The following is a 15,810-nucleotide window of genomic DNA, read 5'->3' on the forward strand; positions in this document are numbered from 1 at the left end:
ATTAGTGAGTGAGTGAGTGAGTGAGTGAGTGAGTGAGTGAGTGAAAAAAAAATATAATAATCCGTGCGTGCTTTCAAATTGCTGCGGGAGTAATGTCACCCAGCTGACATGTTCGCCCGGTCCCATATGCCGCGGGCCACTGAAAAATGGACAGCGGGTCGCAAATGGCCCCCGGGCCGTAGTTTGGACACCCCTGATTTATACTTATTAGGGATGTCAAAGTTCAAGTTTAAAATCTTAAAACTGCAAAAGAAAAAAAACAGAAATTCCTTTTAAAAGTGCTTTAACAGGCAATTGCTACAAAATCCCAAAAGACAGGCCACACGTCAATTCAAAGGTGCATAACTATTTAGTGTTGTGCACATTTGCAAGTTCTTGTATAAGAAAACTTTGCCTTTTCCAATGAGCCTGGCAGCTTTGGGGTTGTTTCCTCGATTCTTCTCTGGTCATACCCGCAGGAACAACAGCCGTCCCCCCGACTCCTCCGTAGGTAATTGTGTTACTTGATTTCTTATGTTTTGTTGCGTTACAAAGTATTTTATAATAGCGTGACACCGCTTACATAAAATGAGGCTCGTGTCCAGTTCACTTCCACTCTCTGCAATGGAGAAGCCGATGTCTTTCAACACGTCCGTTTTTAAATCAGAAGCAACTTTTTGCATCTCACGGCGAGTTGGGCGACTGTCATCCATGTTTGTTTTCATCTGCGCATTGCATGTGTGCGTTCTGTAGCCTATTACCTCAATTAACATATTTTAAACATCTACATTTGTGGACATTTGTGGATCAATTCAGAAAAAGAGAAGAAACTTTAAGAAGTGGCGGTGAGGATTTAGGAGCGAAAATCATTGTACTGCTGTGCGTGCGTGCGTGTGTGTTTCCAGAGTAGGGGACAGCAGGGTGATGGAGGTTGGGGAGTTTGTTTTCGTCGCCTTTTTAATGGTGATTACATTGGCAGCCGAAACTTGTAAGATAAATGGGCAAACACACACATATAGTGCAAGCCATTCCAAAGAAACACACAAACAAGGACACACACACGATGGACTCTTTTTCTGAAACTCTATAATGAGATCACAAGAAAGAGTAAAAAGAAAATAACATATTACTCAGTAGGTCTGGGTATCGGTTGTAATTTCCTCAATCGATTCAATTTCGATTCACATGAGTTCCATTTGGGGCGGTGCGGTGGTCGAGTGGTTAGCACGTCCGCCTCCCAGTACTGAGGACGCAAGTCCAGGCTTGGGCCTTCCTGGGTGGAGTTTGCATGTTCTCCCCGTGCCTGCATGGGTCTTCTCCGGGTGCTCATTCCCACATTCCAAAGACATGCATGGCAGGTTAATTGGGCGCTCCGAATTGTCCCTCGGTGTGCTTGTGAGTGTGGATGATTGTTCGTCTCTGTGTACCCAGCGATTGGCTGGCAACCAGTTCAGGGTGTACCCCGCCTACTAGGATAGGCTCCAGCGCCCCCGTGACCCATGTGAGGAATAAACGGTTAAGAAAATGGATGGACGAAGAGTTCCGTTCGATTCGATTTCGAATTTTCCCGATTCGATTCAATTCACTTAAGTTCAATCAAATATCAAATAATTATGGAACATCAATTCTTCTTAAATGTCAAGGAAATTATAAAAACTCCACAAATTTTTAATTTCAATGTAATTTTGCCACAGAGGTAAATGGTAAAATTATTTAGTTTATTAATGAAAGTAACGTGTTATAATCACTACAGTGTTACACAAACATTTACATCATCATGAGAAAATATTTTCATAATTTTAATTAAATGATTGTTCAAATGAGTTAAAAAGATTCTGAATTGTTTTAATGTACAATAAGAGGTCTTAAAATACAATTTTCTTATGAATTTATGGGAAAAAGAGATCTTTATTATCAGAGGTGGGCATCATCATTGACTGGAATTGATGTTTGATGGAAGTCCCACCTTTTGGCGTGTGCTTCAGCACTTTCTACGAATGCTTGATAACGTGAAGCCTCACAAAAATACACGGATTGAGATTTCTTTTTTTGTAAATTTGCTAAAATGTACTCATTACTTGTGAAACTATCTTAGAATTTCTGAGTGAATAGTGAAACATGGTTAAACATTTGTTTTCAACAGGCCCTGAAGAACCCCTTCTTCCAAAGAGTTCTCTGTATTGAAACTGTTCTTATAAGAACCCTTAGCCTCAAAACAACCCTTGAAGATTTTTTTAATTTAAATGGTTCCTTAGAAACCCATAATTCTGGGTTGAACCTCTGCATTTCATGAATATTTAATTCAAGATTTTATGAATCGATATCGGGCTCATAAAGGAAAATAGATTTGGGATTGATTGTTTGTATTTTTAAACCCAGCCAAATTAAAAAACAAAAAAACAAAAAACAACAACTTTGATTTTATGTTATTAAATGAACTTCGTCTTAAAGGGATACTTTACTTATTTCGCCATTTTTGGCAGTCAAACGGTGATCGAGTGGTTAGCACGTCCGCCTCCCAGTTCTGAGGACTCCGGTTCGAGTCCAGGCTCCGGCCTTCTTGGGTGGAGTTTGCATGTTCTTCCCGTGCCCGCGTGGGTCTTCTCCGGGTACTCCGGTCTCCTCCCACATTCCAAAGACATGCATGGCACGTTAATTGGGCACTCTGAATTGTCCCTAGGTGTGCTTGTGAGTGTGAGTGGTTGTTCGTCTCTGTGTGCCCTGCGATTGGCTGGCAACCAGTCCAGGGTGTCCCCCGCCTACTGCCCAGAGCCGGCTGAGATAGGCGCCAGCACCCCCCGCGACCCTTGTGAGGAATAAGCGGTCAAGAAAATGTATGGATGGATGGATGGCAGTCAAACATTAATATTCTGCCTATAATAAATTTGATATTTCCATTCTTTTTCATGTACAATTAGTACCTTTTAAAAACACATTTTGCAACTTGCTGTCGACTGAAAATGACATCACAAGGGCTCCGGTAACCAATCACAGCTCAGCTTGTGAATGTCACATGACCAAACATGTGAGCTGTGATTGGTTACCGGAGCCCTTGTGATGTCATTTTCAGTTGACAGCAAGTTGCAGAATGTGTTTTTAAAGGTACTAATTGTACATGAAAAATAATGAAAGTATCAAATTAATTATAGACAAAATATTAACTTTTTATTGCTATAATGGGCTAAATAAATGAAGTATTACTTTAACATTTTCACAAATAATAACAATGTTGGATTGGATGAAAATTTTGGAAAGCTTCCGCATTTTTAGTTCATCATGAATAATTGTGTACAATTCCCACACTGACATCAAACTGCGTTTACTTATTGTCTCGATAGACACATGACAGTCCTCATCCATAAAATTATGGATTTCCTCCACCAAATCTGGTGTTCTGACTTCCCTACTCCTCCCACACTTCTCATCGTCCCTCACTGATCTCTCTGCCTTCTTTGAAATTCGCGTGCCAATCAAAAACCGATGATCAACCCATGCAAGAGGGTCCATAAACAATCTGAAGCATTCCATACGTTTCTGTGGCGTGTTTAACACAAAACTAACTTTATTGTTTAGCGTTCTTTTTGGGGGTGCCCACTTAGTAGCTCTCTGACCTCTTTAAATCTAATTTCTTTCATCCCTCAATCCACCCATTCATCTATGTTTTCAACTAACTATTCATCTTTCCATCCTTCTATTCAGACCTCCATTCATCAGCCTCTGACCTAATTCACTTGTGTCAGAGGTTTGTCAAGAGCACAGTGAGAATAAACCAACTGTGACGCTTACAAAACAAAGAGAAAATATGTGAGCAAGTAATAAAAGTGAGAAAGTTTTAGCTTTCCCAATTGTTTGCATTAACCCACAAATGGTTGACCTTCCTTTTTTTTTTTTTTTTTTTTTTTTTTTTTTAAAGAGCTCAGAATTGTTCATTCGGTGGTCTTACTGATTCAACGTCTTATCATCATTGCTCTTTTTTTTTTTTTTTTTTTGTGTGCGTTTGCGTGCGTGCGTGCGTTTGCGTGCGTGCGTGCGCCTGCGTGTGTGCGTTTGCGTGCGTGCGTGCGCGTGCGTGTGCGTGCAAATACGTATAAATTTATACTCATGAATTCACCTAAAACCTTATAAATATCCCATTATCCTTCGCCTTAACCAGGTACTTCAGAATCTTGCCAGAGTCGTGAGGTTCAAATGGTCAGGAGACCAGAGAAAAGGTCAGAAAAAATAAAGAGAAAAGAAAGATAAGTCAAAGTGAAATCCAGCACCGACCAAACACTTCCTGCCTTCCCCATGGTTACAAAATCAAAGTCTTACGCCAACCCCGGAAGCCTCTAAATTCCAACAAATTAGTCTCAAGAGACCAGAGGAAAAACTAAAGAGAGGAAGGAGGGAAGGATCGATGAGGCAGAGTGAGATCCATAGAAGCCAGTACATCCAATCCATCAAAGTGAAATCCAGCACCAACCAAACCCCTCCTGCGTGGTTACAAAACCAGAGTCTTATGCCAACCCCAGAAACCTCAAACTTCCAATAAATTGAGATCTCAAGTGACCAGAGGAAAAACTAAAGAGAGGAAGGAGGGAAGGATAGATAAAGCAAAGTGAGATCCACAGACACCAGCACCCACTGATTCAAGGGGCTGTGGGAGGGAGAGGCAAATTCTGTTTGAGTTTCAGTAGATGCTGGTGCGATGGATCTGGCATGCATAAGGACCACCACCAAAGAAAGAAGCCGTCAACCGCGGTCCAGCAAAGCGAGCACCCCCCCCCCCCCCGGAATCCCCAGGCCGCGGCAGCCCCAAGGCCACCCCCAAGCCACCCGAGCGGACACACCGCCCGGAACACCCCCGCCCCAGCCCCGGCCCACACCCCCGAGCCCAAGGCCGCAGAACGAGGCCCGGCGGGCCCCCACAGCGCCCCACCGGTCCCCAATTATATTTTTACCTTTTATCACATTAATTTCAATCGTAATACATTCCATGAGATTGTCAACCTGTATCGACATATTATGTAGAATATCAAACTTAATGTTGCTATCCACAAACAAGGCCACCCCTCCACCACCTCTACCAGTTCGATTTGTACATACCATATTATATCCAGGTAAATCAATATCCAAGTCCTTGTTTTCTTTCATCCATGTTTCTGAGATTGCAATAATGTTTATTTTATTGTTGAACTTCTGCAGATATTCTTTGATATGTCCAAAGTTTGTATATAGGCTCCTGCTGTTAAAATGAATTATAGAAAGCTTACCAATAAGATTAATTGATTTGTTGAATTTGTACATCAGTGTAGTAGTGGCACTTGTCCGCTTTGTTGTTGTAAAAGTTTGTGTCAGGGTCCAATATTCCATTTGGATCGTTCAAGGCATGTTCCACAAATTGATCATCTAAGTCTGTGTAATTTGGTGATATAAGGTCAATTGATTGGGACATGATTAATTATCGTAGACTTCCAGCTCCTGCAATCTCTTGATAACCCTGGTTTTGATCTCCTCTGGTGAGCTCCCTTGTGTCTTGATGAGGACTTTGCAGTTGGCGGTCCAAGTTGCCATAATTTTCCCGTCTTTCTTCAATTGATGTGCCTTTCTTGCGATTTCAGCATTCTTTTTGGTCAGGTTTTCATTTAGAAAGACATTCTTGCCTTTCAGTTTTGGGCCTTGCTTGAGGAGTGCGATCTTGCTTTTTCTGTCAGTAAGTTTCATGAAAACCATTGGTGGTTTTCTCCCGCCAGATGGAAGTGTGTAACACTCTTGGATATGCTGCGATTCCACCATTATTTCAAATTCCCGAAGTTTGGTCATCACCTGTTGCTCCACTGATTCATTGTCAGGATTAAGATCAGAATCCTCATCACTTCTCCTGGCCGCGGCTTGTGCATACGTGCGCGGCCTGACTTTAATGCCGGTGATAATGACATCGTTGATACGAGATTTTTGATCAAGCTCATCTACCTGTTCCTGCAAGATGACAATTTGCAGGTCTTTCTTTTTCATCTCCTCCTTCTGGGCTTGAACCACGTCACGCAGTTGCACCACCTCTTCCAGCAGTTTCTGGTTGGTTTTTCTCCATGGTTTTCTCCATTTTCTCCATGGTTTTCTCAATTTTTTGGATAATAGTCTTTAGCTCATCAATTTCTTCCGTTCTTTTCCCACTAGGCATGTTGTAAAAACAGAAGAGTTGTTGTTACAGCTGCGCCGCAGGGAGTAAATCGCAGAGCGATAAGTTGCGTCCTTCTCAATCAGAGTCAGGAAGCAGAATATAATATATAATCCCATTAGTAGTAACTGTAGCTTGAGGAGAATCATATAATATTGAGACCCATTGAATGAATGACTCCCCGAAGCCGAATTTATTTAAGACAGCAAAGAGGAAGGGCCAGTTAACTTTATCGAAGGCTTTTTCTGCATCCAGCGAAATAACAACTGCCTTTTTATCATACCGCTGTGACATACTAATCAAGTTAAAGAGCCTCCTAATATTATTAGTAGAATGACGACCTTTAATAAAACCTGTTTGATCGTTATGAATAATTGTCGAGATTACTGTCTCTAGTCGAGATGCCAAGGCCTTAGCGATAATTTTAATATCGGTATTAATTAGTGATATCGGTCGGTAACTTGACGGGAGGGTGGGGGCTTTTTCTGGCTTTAATAAAAGTTTAATTGCTGCTATATTCATATCTTGACGTATATCACCCTTACTTTTAATTTCAGTTACTACTCTTAGAAATAATGGAGCAAACATTAACCAGAAATGTTTAAAAAATATAGCCGGATAGCCGTCTGGACCAGGTGCTCTGCCATTAGGCATACTGTCTAAAGCACGATACAACTCATCTATAGTAAGCGGGGCATCTAGAATATCTTTATGTTCAGTAGATAACTGAGGTATATTTAAGCTATTTAGGAATACCTCAATATGTTCAGGGTTAGGTCTATTAATTTCTGAGTATAGATTTCGATAATAGTTATAAAAAATATGGTTAATTTCTTCTGGTGATTGTGTGACCAGACCTTCCATTTTCAGTGTAATAGTAAATTTCCTCCACTAGAGGGAAGCCTCATCAAGATTTTGTTTGGACCAACCATTATGTTTTGATATGTTGACATGCCGCACCCAAAATGTTATGTTGTTGCTCCCCTCCAGTGTTAAGTTTGCCGTGTACGTAATTATATCTACAATGCACCACTTATTATTACACTCCCTTAGAGAAGATCTCTATCTCTGTTGTGATTATTTTCACTCTACGTGTGCTTGCTTGTGTGTCATAATCAACGCGTCAAATACTTGCTGCAGGGGATGAGGCAGAAGAGTGGTTCTTTGTGTGTGTATAGGTCGCTTGCACATCGTAATGCATCATGGGAATTTTTTCTTCGGGCGCCATATTGGGTGTCCGCCGGTTCACAAGGTACACTCGCGAGTTACACGGTAGAGCTTATCAACCTGATGTCATTTTCGCAGTATTTTCACGATTTACCGGAAGATCAAAAACAACGATACAGGCAGAAGGTGTCTCTGTGTGGCGGGATTGATCCTAATTACGTCCTGACCAAGGGTGATTTTTTTTTTGACGGAGAAAGCTTGCTGGCCAAATGTGACATCTCTGGACATCTTTCCCTACCTCGTGTTGACAACATGCTCCATAACACGCCAACAAATCCCTGGAGGCTTACAATTATTTTGTAAGCGGGTGGATACAGAGTGTAAACTTTAACATCGCATCAGAAGAAACTGTTGCTGTTGCACGTAAGTAAACCACATGGTGTTGGTAATTCTGCACACAAAAATGTTGATTTGTTCTCAGGCTTCCTGTTATTGTGTTTACATGCACAGCTGGGTTTACCTGATGTGGTTTTTCTAATAATTTTATAACAGGCAAATATGGCAGAGCGTATAAGAATAAAAAGTAACTATGCACAGCCTCCCCGTGGCTTAATTAAATTTAATGCTACCCTTTCACTAGTTACATGTTACTTAATCAACTTATTCTAAATGGTTAAGGTTAACCACTCTCAGAGGACGTATTTTTAGTTTCAGTTTCCAGTACAATAAAACGTGTTCATGGTAACTACTGAGCATACTGACAGCTTTTCTTATGATCTCACGGTTAAGGAGGCTGTCACAACACCCAATTTCTGTCTGGTGCCGGATGGCAACAATTCCCATCACTTGTCACGACAACACCAATATTATTACCAGGTATGTATGGCTTTACTTTTTGTAGTTTATTTAATGCTAGGTTTCATATTTTCATTACAATGTTTGTAATATTTTCAGATTCAGGCACAGATGAGTTTAACTGGATGGACTTCTGCGACTTTGTGGTGTGGACAAAGTGTGATTGAGCGAGTCCACCCAGATCGCTCGTTTTGGCCAGCTGGAAAAGCCAGTTTGTTTGTTTTTTCCAAAATCCCCTCCTTACCTGAACTGCTCGGGAGAGCATTTACTAGATCAGCAGTGGACTTCCAGTGTTCCTGCTCAGCCGCTGTCACCTACCACTTGCTCATGTACTTCAAAGATGCGGAATAAAGTAGTTTTTTGTGCTGCAGCAGATTGTAAAATCAAATGATATCACTTGAAGTGTGCCAATCTAGACTGCCAAAAAGGACAGTGGTTTTGTGACAAGTGTGAAACAAGGATTATTGGGAAAACTGTAACACAGTACTGGTACTTGTCTTACATTAAACAAATTTAAAAGAGAGCAACTTTTTCCTCTGTACATAGTATAATGAAAGTCATTGCGTACCCCATCAACATTACATCATACCGTCATCAGGATGGTAGGCACCTGTGCTAAAATAAATACATTAATTAACAGTTCAATTTTATCCCTGAAATTACTACATCTAATCATTATTCACTTCATTTTTTGTGCTTTTAGAAATAATAGAGATTTATGCCATTACTTTAAGAGGGACCATATTGCACATTGAGTCAAATCCTGTCATTTGTATTATGTATAGCTTTGTAAACAAACCCAACAATAGAATTTGTATAAACGCTGCCTTTATTAGTGCCAAACAAACAGTCGCATGTTGTCCTCCTCCAATGCTTTGATGCTCGCCTTCGTTTCCATCATGTCATTGGCAATCAAGTCGGTGTGGCATGAGATCCCTAAAGAAATAATAATAAAAAAAGATCACAAAAAAATACGGTACCAGTAATAGGTTTAATATAGTACAGTAGTATAGTTTTTTTGTCAGTGTAAAAGAAATGTACACATTTTGTTGCATTTTTTAATGTATGAACATTGCTACAGGCAAATACTTATTTCTATAAACACTTCCAAATGTCTCTAAAATATAAGGTGCATGTACACACACAAACAAACACATACATTCACTCATGCATACAATATATCATGTAATGAATTCTGAGTGGCATACCAGAGTCAATGATGTCAGCAGTACTTGAGGGTACAGGTTACTGGAGCCATCTGGCTGCATAACTGCAACAATCTCTGCCACTTCAAGTCGCCTTTTCTTTGCTTGTCTCTCCTGTGCACGTTCATATCTTGGCACCGACTGGGCTGAGACATAGATGTTGTAACTTGGGACCCAACTTTAATGTTGGAGCTCAGTCGGGATGATTGGACAGAAAAACGGGCGCAGGGCGACCTGTTAAAATAAACAAATATATAAACAAATAAAATATGGAAAGACTGGTTATTTTGCCGCAGTAGGGTGGCCGTGAATAAGTTCTTTAGCATGATGTGTAGGCTACCGGGGGTCTGTTTACTTGCATCACCCCCGGGGGTCTGTTTTCTTGCATCAGCCCCTTCTGTCTCTTTTTTTTCCAAGTTTACATTTTGCCACCAAAAAACATGTTATCGGCATTAAAAGCCCAAGACTAATCAATCCAATTTCAGCAGTAAACACTTTGCACTGGCACTACTTGGGTGAAAATGTTCGATGTTAGCTTTCGGCTAACGTCCGCTAGCCAGCTTGTACTACCGAACTTGCTTGCTCATGAATCCAAAACATAAGCAACTTGCCCATATATGCGCGGTCGAAACGTTATTAATCCTCATGCATTACATTAAATAAAGGTAAATAATCTTACCGCTCACAAAGTGATCGCTGCACACACGAGCCCAAAGTAACGACTTCCCTCCGGAGTCCGCACTCCTCTGTCTCCAGGCCCTGGTTCCTAATTATTTTCGGAATTCGGCAGAAAGGCCGACCATTTTCCCCCTGGGCTTTGTTCGAACAGCCAACGATGCAGCAACAATGTACCATTTTAAACGCAGACAACAAACGTGATAGATACGTGTTAGACCGAATCGCTACGTAAATGGAGGCCACCCAGCATGGCGACTACGAGAAATCCGAGGCGGAAGTGACGACACGTGCAAGCGACCTATTAACGTGTGCATAACAATGGCTCTGTCTGTCTGTCCATCCGTGTATCTATGAGAGAGAGAGAGAGAGCGAGAGAGAGAGAGAGAGAGAGAGAGAGAGAGAGAGAGAGAGAGAGAGAGAGAGAGAGAGAGAGAGAGAGAGAGAGAGATTCTTATCTTGCATCTTTCATAGTGAAAATCATGGAAACTGATTGTAGTTCCTCTGCGTTAAAGTGCAATTTGAGAAGACCTTGGTAATTGTCCAATTTACAGGCTGCCCTACCTGTCACTTTCACTGAATCACTAATCAATAATAGCTGAAGGCATTCATTTTGGACCACTCCATAGCTCTCTGGTTTTACAGCCAATCTTAGCCCTAACCTGGCCGTTATATCTTCCAAGGTTTGGTTGTATCAGGAGCAGTTTAGATGGGAAACTTAGACTTTTTTTTTCCCCAAATGTTTTTTCATTTCCTTGTTCTCATTGGAGAAGAGGCCCAATAATAGCTTCCTATTTGTCCCATTGACAGGATGGGAAGGCCAGTACTCATATTGGATTTCTGATTACCGTAGAATGAATAGAAAAAAAATGGAGTGTCTCCTGCAATTGGCTGGTGAGGTAACCAGTTCAGTGTACTCTGCCTCTCGCCTGAAAATCAGCTAGGGGTGGCACACTCCAGCACACCCGCAACCCTAGTGAGGATAAGTGGTCCAGAGAATGGATGGATGTATAATTCGTCTCGTGTTTATGAGAGGCACCCAACAGATCATCTGTAGACTGGACTTCACGTTGACATACGGCAGTGCTTCTCAATTATTTTCTGTTATTCTACGACAGTGCAAAAAATAAAAAATAAATAAAAGCATGTTCCCCGAGGTCAAACGCGCCCCCCTTGATGAAGCCCCGCGCCCCCCTGGGGGGGCCCGCCCCACTATTTGAGAAGCACTGACATACGGCAATGTGTTGATGAGCCAACAGAATCCTTACTTTGCTGTGGATCCCTAGAGTTGTACCGGAAAAGACAAAATGCACTTTTCAGCCAATTGAAAAAGAAACCCCCCATGTGGTGCTTTTTGTCTTGCTGCTATGATGTCACACTGTTTACTTAGCTTCTTCAACTCACTTTTGTCGTTTAGTGTTTTGATTTCATCTTATCCTGGATTGGCTGGCAACCAGTTTAGGGGGTAACCCACCAACTGCCTGAAGCTAGTTGGAATAGGCTCCAACAGGAATAAGTGGTTAAGAAGATGGATGGATGGATGGATGGGTGGGTGGATGGATGGATGGATGGATGGATGGATGGATGGATGGATGGATGGATGGATGGATGGATGGATGGATGGATGGATGGATGGGTTACCATTGGGACTGACCAGTCGTATCAATTTGTACAAAAATATGAAATTTACCAATTGTTGACATAGGAGGCCTGATACCAGAGATTTTTTAAAATTAGAGATTTCATTCAGCTTTCTATCTAGCTATCTAGTCTATCTGTCTGTCTATTTGTCTGTCTGTTAATCCTTCCCTCCGGCTAGCATTCAAAGGCAAGCATAAAAATGAGTTGTACATGAAGTTTAAGTGACATGCACAAGCATCTTGGTGGACGGGCACGGGCCCGCCTGTTGGGATGTGTCTGTATGTACACTGCACTGGATTAAGCACATGCGCTGCACTGGAAGTGGGGTTAAATGGACTTTACCACTGGGTGAAAACACATCTTAAAAGTACAGAACAAAGCATGTCCAGTTTTGAGGTATAAATAACGTCCTGTATAATAATTGTATAGTAACTCTTTTTTTTATTTATTTATTTTTTGTTTGTTTGTTTGTTTTTTAAAGCCAAGGGTGTTTTGCCACGCCTATTTAAATTGAGCCGGTGGAGTTAAGCCCATCTCCTATTTCAGTTGTTCCAAAACATATTTGTGGTATTGTGGCTTTGTAAAGAGTTCACATCACACAGCAAGTTCACACATGTCTCTTGTCTGTACTAACTGGTCAAATGAGAGCAATATGAAACTATTACCTGTGACAGCACTTGCAGTGACAGATTTATAGTCTGTGATAAAATGTTCTACTTTACACCGAAAGACGAGTTTAACAGATGAAAACAGCATGCATAAAATGTTGGTAGTTAAATAAAGTTTACTGTCTAATAACATTCCAACTGACAGTTTCAACCAAGCACTGATTAAGTGCTTGGGAGGATATTTCAGGTGATTTAATATATCTATGACTTGCTTTTGTTGCAATACCCCTAAATCAAGAATGATACATTTACACTTGTCAGTTGTCACCCAATTTTTACAGTCTCATTAAAATTAGCCTGTTTTGAGGAGGGTGGTCCATTCTCGTATAAAGGATCCTCTGCACATCCCGTCCTGTTACAACGGTTCCAAACCTGAGTGTGGATTTCATTACCACTGATGACAGAGTGAAGCTGTTACAACACAATGAGTGGCTGCTTGTTTCGAAGTAGATGGGGAAACACAAACTACTTGTGTCATTTGTAATTGTTTTTTACGCATGGTAAAGGTTCAATTACACAAGCATTGGGCCCATTCAAAAATCTTTACTGCCTATGCAAAGCGTCTTATTCTGCTGTTACATTTGTTAGTGTAGGGCTGCCACAAATGATTATTTTGGTAGACCAAAATATGACTATAGTCAGATAATCACTGATTATTTTTAATAGTTGACTAATCCGATCATATGTAAATCAAAGCATATTGCACAACCAATAACCATCATTAGCTTCCAGTTTGAAGTGTTTAAGGTGTCCAAACGGAAAAAAATAAATAAATAATGCAATTAAGATGATAGTACATTCAACTTTTATTAAACTTTGCTGTTTGTAACAGGTGATTATGATTAAAATATAGTTTTGAACCTTTATACTAAACATTTAGTTTTGATTCAGGTGTAGTCTATGTATGATTTAAAAGTATGAAATAGAAGTATTGCACCTGAAACAAAAACAAAAAAAAAGGGGGTAAAAATATACCCATAAAGAGTAGGAAGAATGTATTTTAGCAATGTAATGTAATGTTATAAGGTTGTAATGAACTAAATCTGGTCTAAATCTAAATATTGTTATTTGCATAGACTCACCCAAGCATTTGCAGAGTGGCAAATTATAAAAAAAAAAGGTTGTTAATTCACTGGCAATCCAAGCAGCTTCTCTCATTCCCTTTAAATGCAATTAAATGCAGAAAGAGGTGAAATTGTCCTTGACATTACAATGACTTTCGAATATGACATCAGTGAAAAGACAACCACTACTACTATATTTGGTTTTGTTTGTGATGTCAATGATCATGTAAATGTGTGAGCAAGATGGACTTGACATCATGAAGTCTTAAGGGAAATCACCAAATGTTTCAGCGTCTGACTTAGCTGAGCAAGTGTTACTATTCTTATCAAGCCATGACAGTAGCATCATATAATACTGTATATCTTCCCCATGTTCTGCAGTTATACAGGTCGTGTGGTTGGCAGCACTTTGAAGGCCCAGTGGGACAACCCAGAAATTACTGTCCGTAATACGGATCCTGTCCTAAGGGCGGCAAAACAAAGACTGGAGCAGTTAACACAGGTAAATACAAGATCCATGCCGCACAAGACTTTCTTTGAGGTGTTTTTCCATCGCTGGAACTTTTGGAGAACTTCTCAGTTTACCTTGGTAAAATTCAGTTCTTGCGTTTTTCCACCAACAATAATTACCAGGGTAATTCAAATCCCCATGGGGCATCCAAGTACAATCTCAGCAGCAGGGTCTTGCTGAATCAGGCAGGAATTTTGAGGGGGCGGGCTGCAATGGCCACGCCTGATTGGTCAAATTTGGGGGCGTTGTTTTTACATCAGCTGGACTCAATCAAACTCATTTGAAGTAATTACAGAGAACCGCACGACGCTGTGGAAACACAAATCATAAATTCCCTGCTGAACTTTTACCACCAAAAACGAAAGTTACGAATGTAACTACGGTTCTATGAGTCCCAAACAACCGCCAGGTGGCGGTGCTGTAACCAGCACGGAATTCCCCTTGTCACGACAGCGTCATCGAGTAAGAATGACAAAATATGTCTGTCAATGGGTCCGGCCGACGTAATCCTGTGTATAAAAGGGAACGCCGCCAGAACACATCCTCTAGAACCTTTCTCGCGCAAACCAGCACGAGGTTTCTGAATGACAAGCAATGCTGGTGGTCGTTCGGGACTCATAGAACCGTAGTTACATTTGTAACTTTCGTTCTATTTCGTCCCTCCCGACCGCCAGCTGGCAGTGCTGTAACCAGCACGGAACGCCGAATACCAGCGATGTCACGAAGACCCTGCAAAGGCTACTCCCCAACGGGGCCTCTGCTGGACCCCCAACGACGTCCTGTGGATGAGGAGAGGTGACATTCAAGCTGCAGAACCTTGAGAACGTGTAGGGCGACGACCAAGAGGCAGCCGCACAGATGTCCTCCAAGGGCACGCCCCTCAGAGCAGCCCACGACGCAGATACACCCTTGGTGGAGTGACTGCGCACCGTCATCAGAAGGGACCGACCAGAGACTCTGTACGATTGTCGAATCACATCTCCGATCCATTGAGAGAGGCGTTGCTTGAGTGTAGAAGAGGCACGCCTTCTATGTACGATAGATTGCCGGCTAAACCAACAACAACAGGTCGCGACCCTCATCAGTCCAACACCTACACACAGGCGGAGATGCCGTGAATCGGGCTGCCAACCCACCGAACCCATCAACCGGGCGGAGAGCCCGGGTCGGAGGGGCAGAGACTGCGGTGGAGGGTGAACCTCAACTGGGCTGGCCAACAAAGGGCCACGAACAGCACTCCAGACGGACCCCCAGAAAGGTCAGACAAATGAGGGGGAGAGGCCGCTCCCGCAGAGCAAACCAGAGGTGACAGCGAATGGACTCCACAGAGGCCAAGAGAGCGACAGCCACCCTGCCGCAGCGACTCCACATGTCGCTCACCACCTCCTGCCGCATCCACAGGGCTGACGACGCACCATCCTGACGAATGATGTGGTGCACGGAGCAACCGTAAAGTCACCAGACACTCGGAGACGCCGATGCCAACTCAGCGGCGGGTGGAGACGACCAACCCTTGCAGTGGCCGCAGTGACCGCAGGGCCAGGGAAAAAAAAAAAAAAAAACGCCGTCAGGTACCCTAGCGTGCCCCATCGTCGCAGGAGAAGGACAGAAGGCCGCCTCCTGTCGGCCCGGAAGAGGGAAACGGAGTGCAGAACAACATCCCCCACTGCGAGGTCGGCCGAGCATCCAAGGATGTGGCGTCCAACGACATCCCAAGCGACCGTCGCATTCGCAACACCTGTGAACACTGTGGGAGAGAATGACTTTCCAAAAGCCAGCCCCGCAGCCCCTTGCGCTGAGCCGCAATCGGGACGAGGAACCAAACGTCCATCCCATCGATGACAGTGAACCATTGCATCGATCGTATGCAACACCACAGACGTAGGCA

The 15,810-nt window shown here is 42.3% G+C and overlaps 1 protein-coding gene and 1 long non-coding RNA gene across 4 annotated transcripts in view; one reads left to right on the forward strand and one right to left on the reverse strand.

Moving 5' to 3' along the window:
- The window catches only part of LOC144027723 (glypican-5-like), a 97,218-nt gene that overhangs the window by 20,725 nt on the left and 60,683 nt on the right, over positions 1–15,810 (forward strand). For both annotated transcript variants that reach the window (XM_077535497.1, XM_077535498.1), the window contains exon 8: positions 13,793–13,913. In XM_077535497.1, the coding sequence (XP_077391623.1) occupies positions 13,793–13,913 (121 nt within the window). The remainder of the gene's footprint in view (positions 1–13,792; positions 13,914–15,810) is intronic.
- LOC144027725 (uncharacterized) lies at positions 8,970–14,277 on the reverse strand. 2 transcript variants are annotated; one of them, XR_013285524.1, is made up of 3 exons: positions 10,043–13,054; positions 9,367–9,597; positions 8,970–9,094 (listed from the first exon to the last, which is right to left on the reverse strand). It is a non-coding gene; the product is annotated as an uncharacterized LOC144027725 (long non-coding RNA). The 2 variants fall into 2 exon arrangements; XR_013285523.1 differs by having other exon boundaries at positions 9,367–14,277.

This window comes from Festucalex cinctus, chromosome 10 (genome assembly GCF_051991245.1).
Source record: "Festucalex cinctus isolate MCC-2025b chromosome 10, RoL_Fcin_1.0, whole genome shotgun sequence".
NCBI lineage: Eukaryota > Metazoa > Chordata > Actinopteri > Syngnathiformes > Syngnathidae > Festucalex > Festucalex cinctus.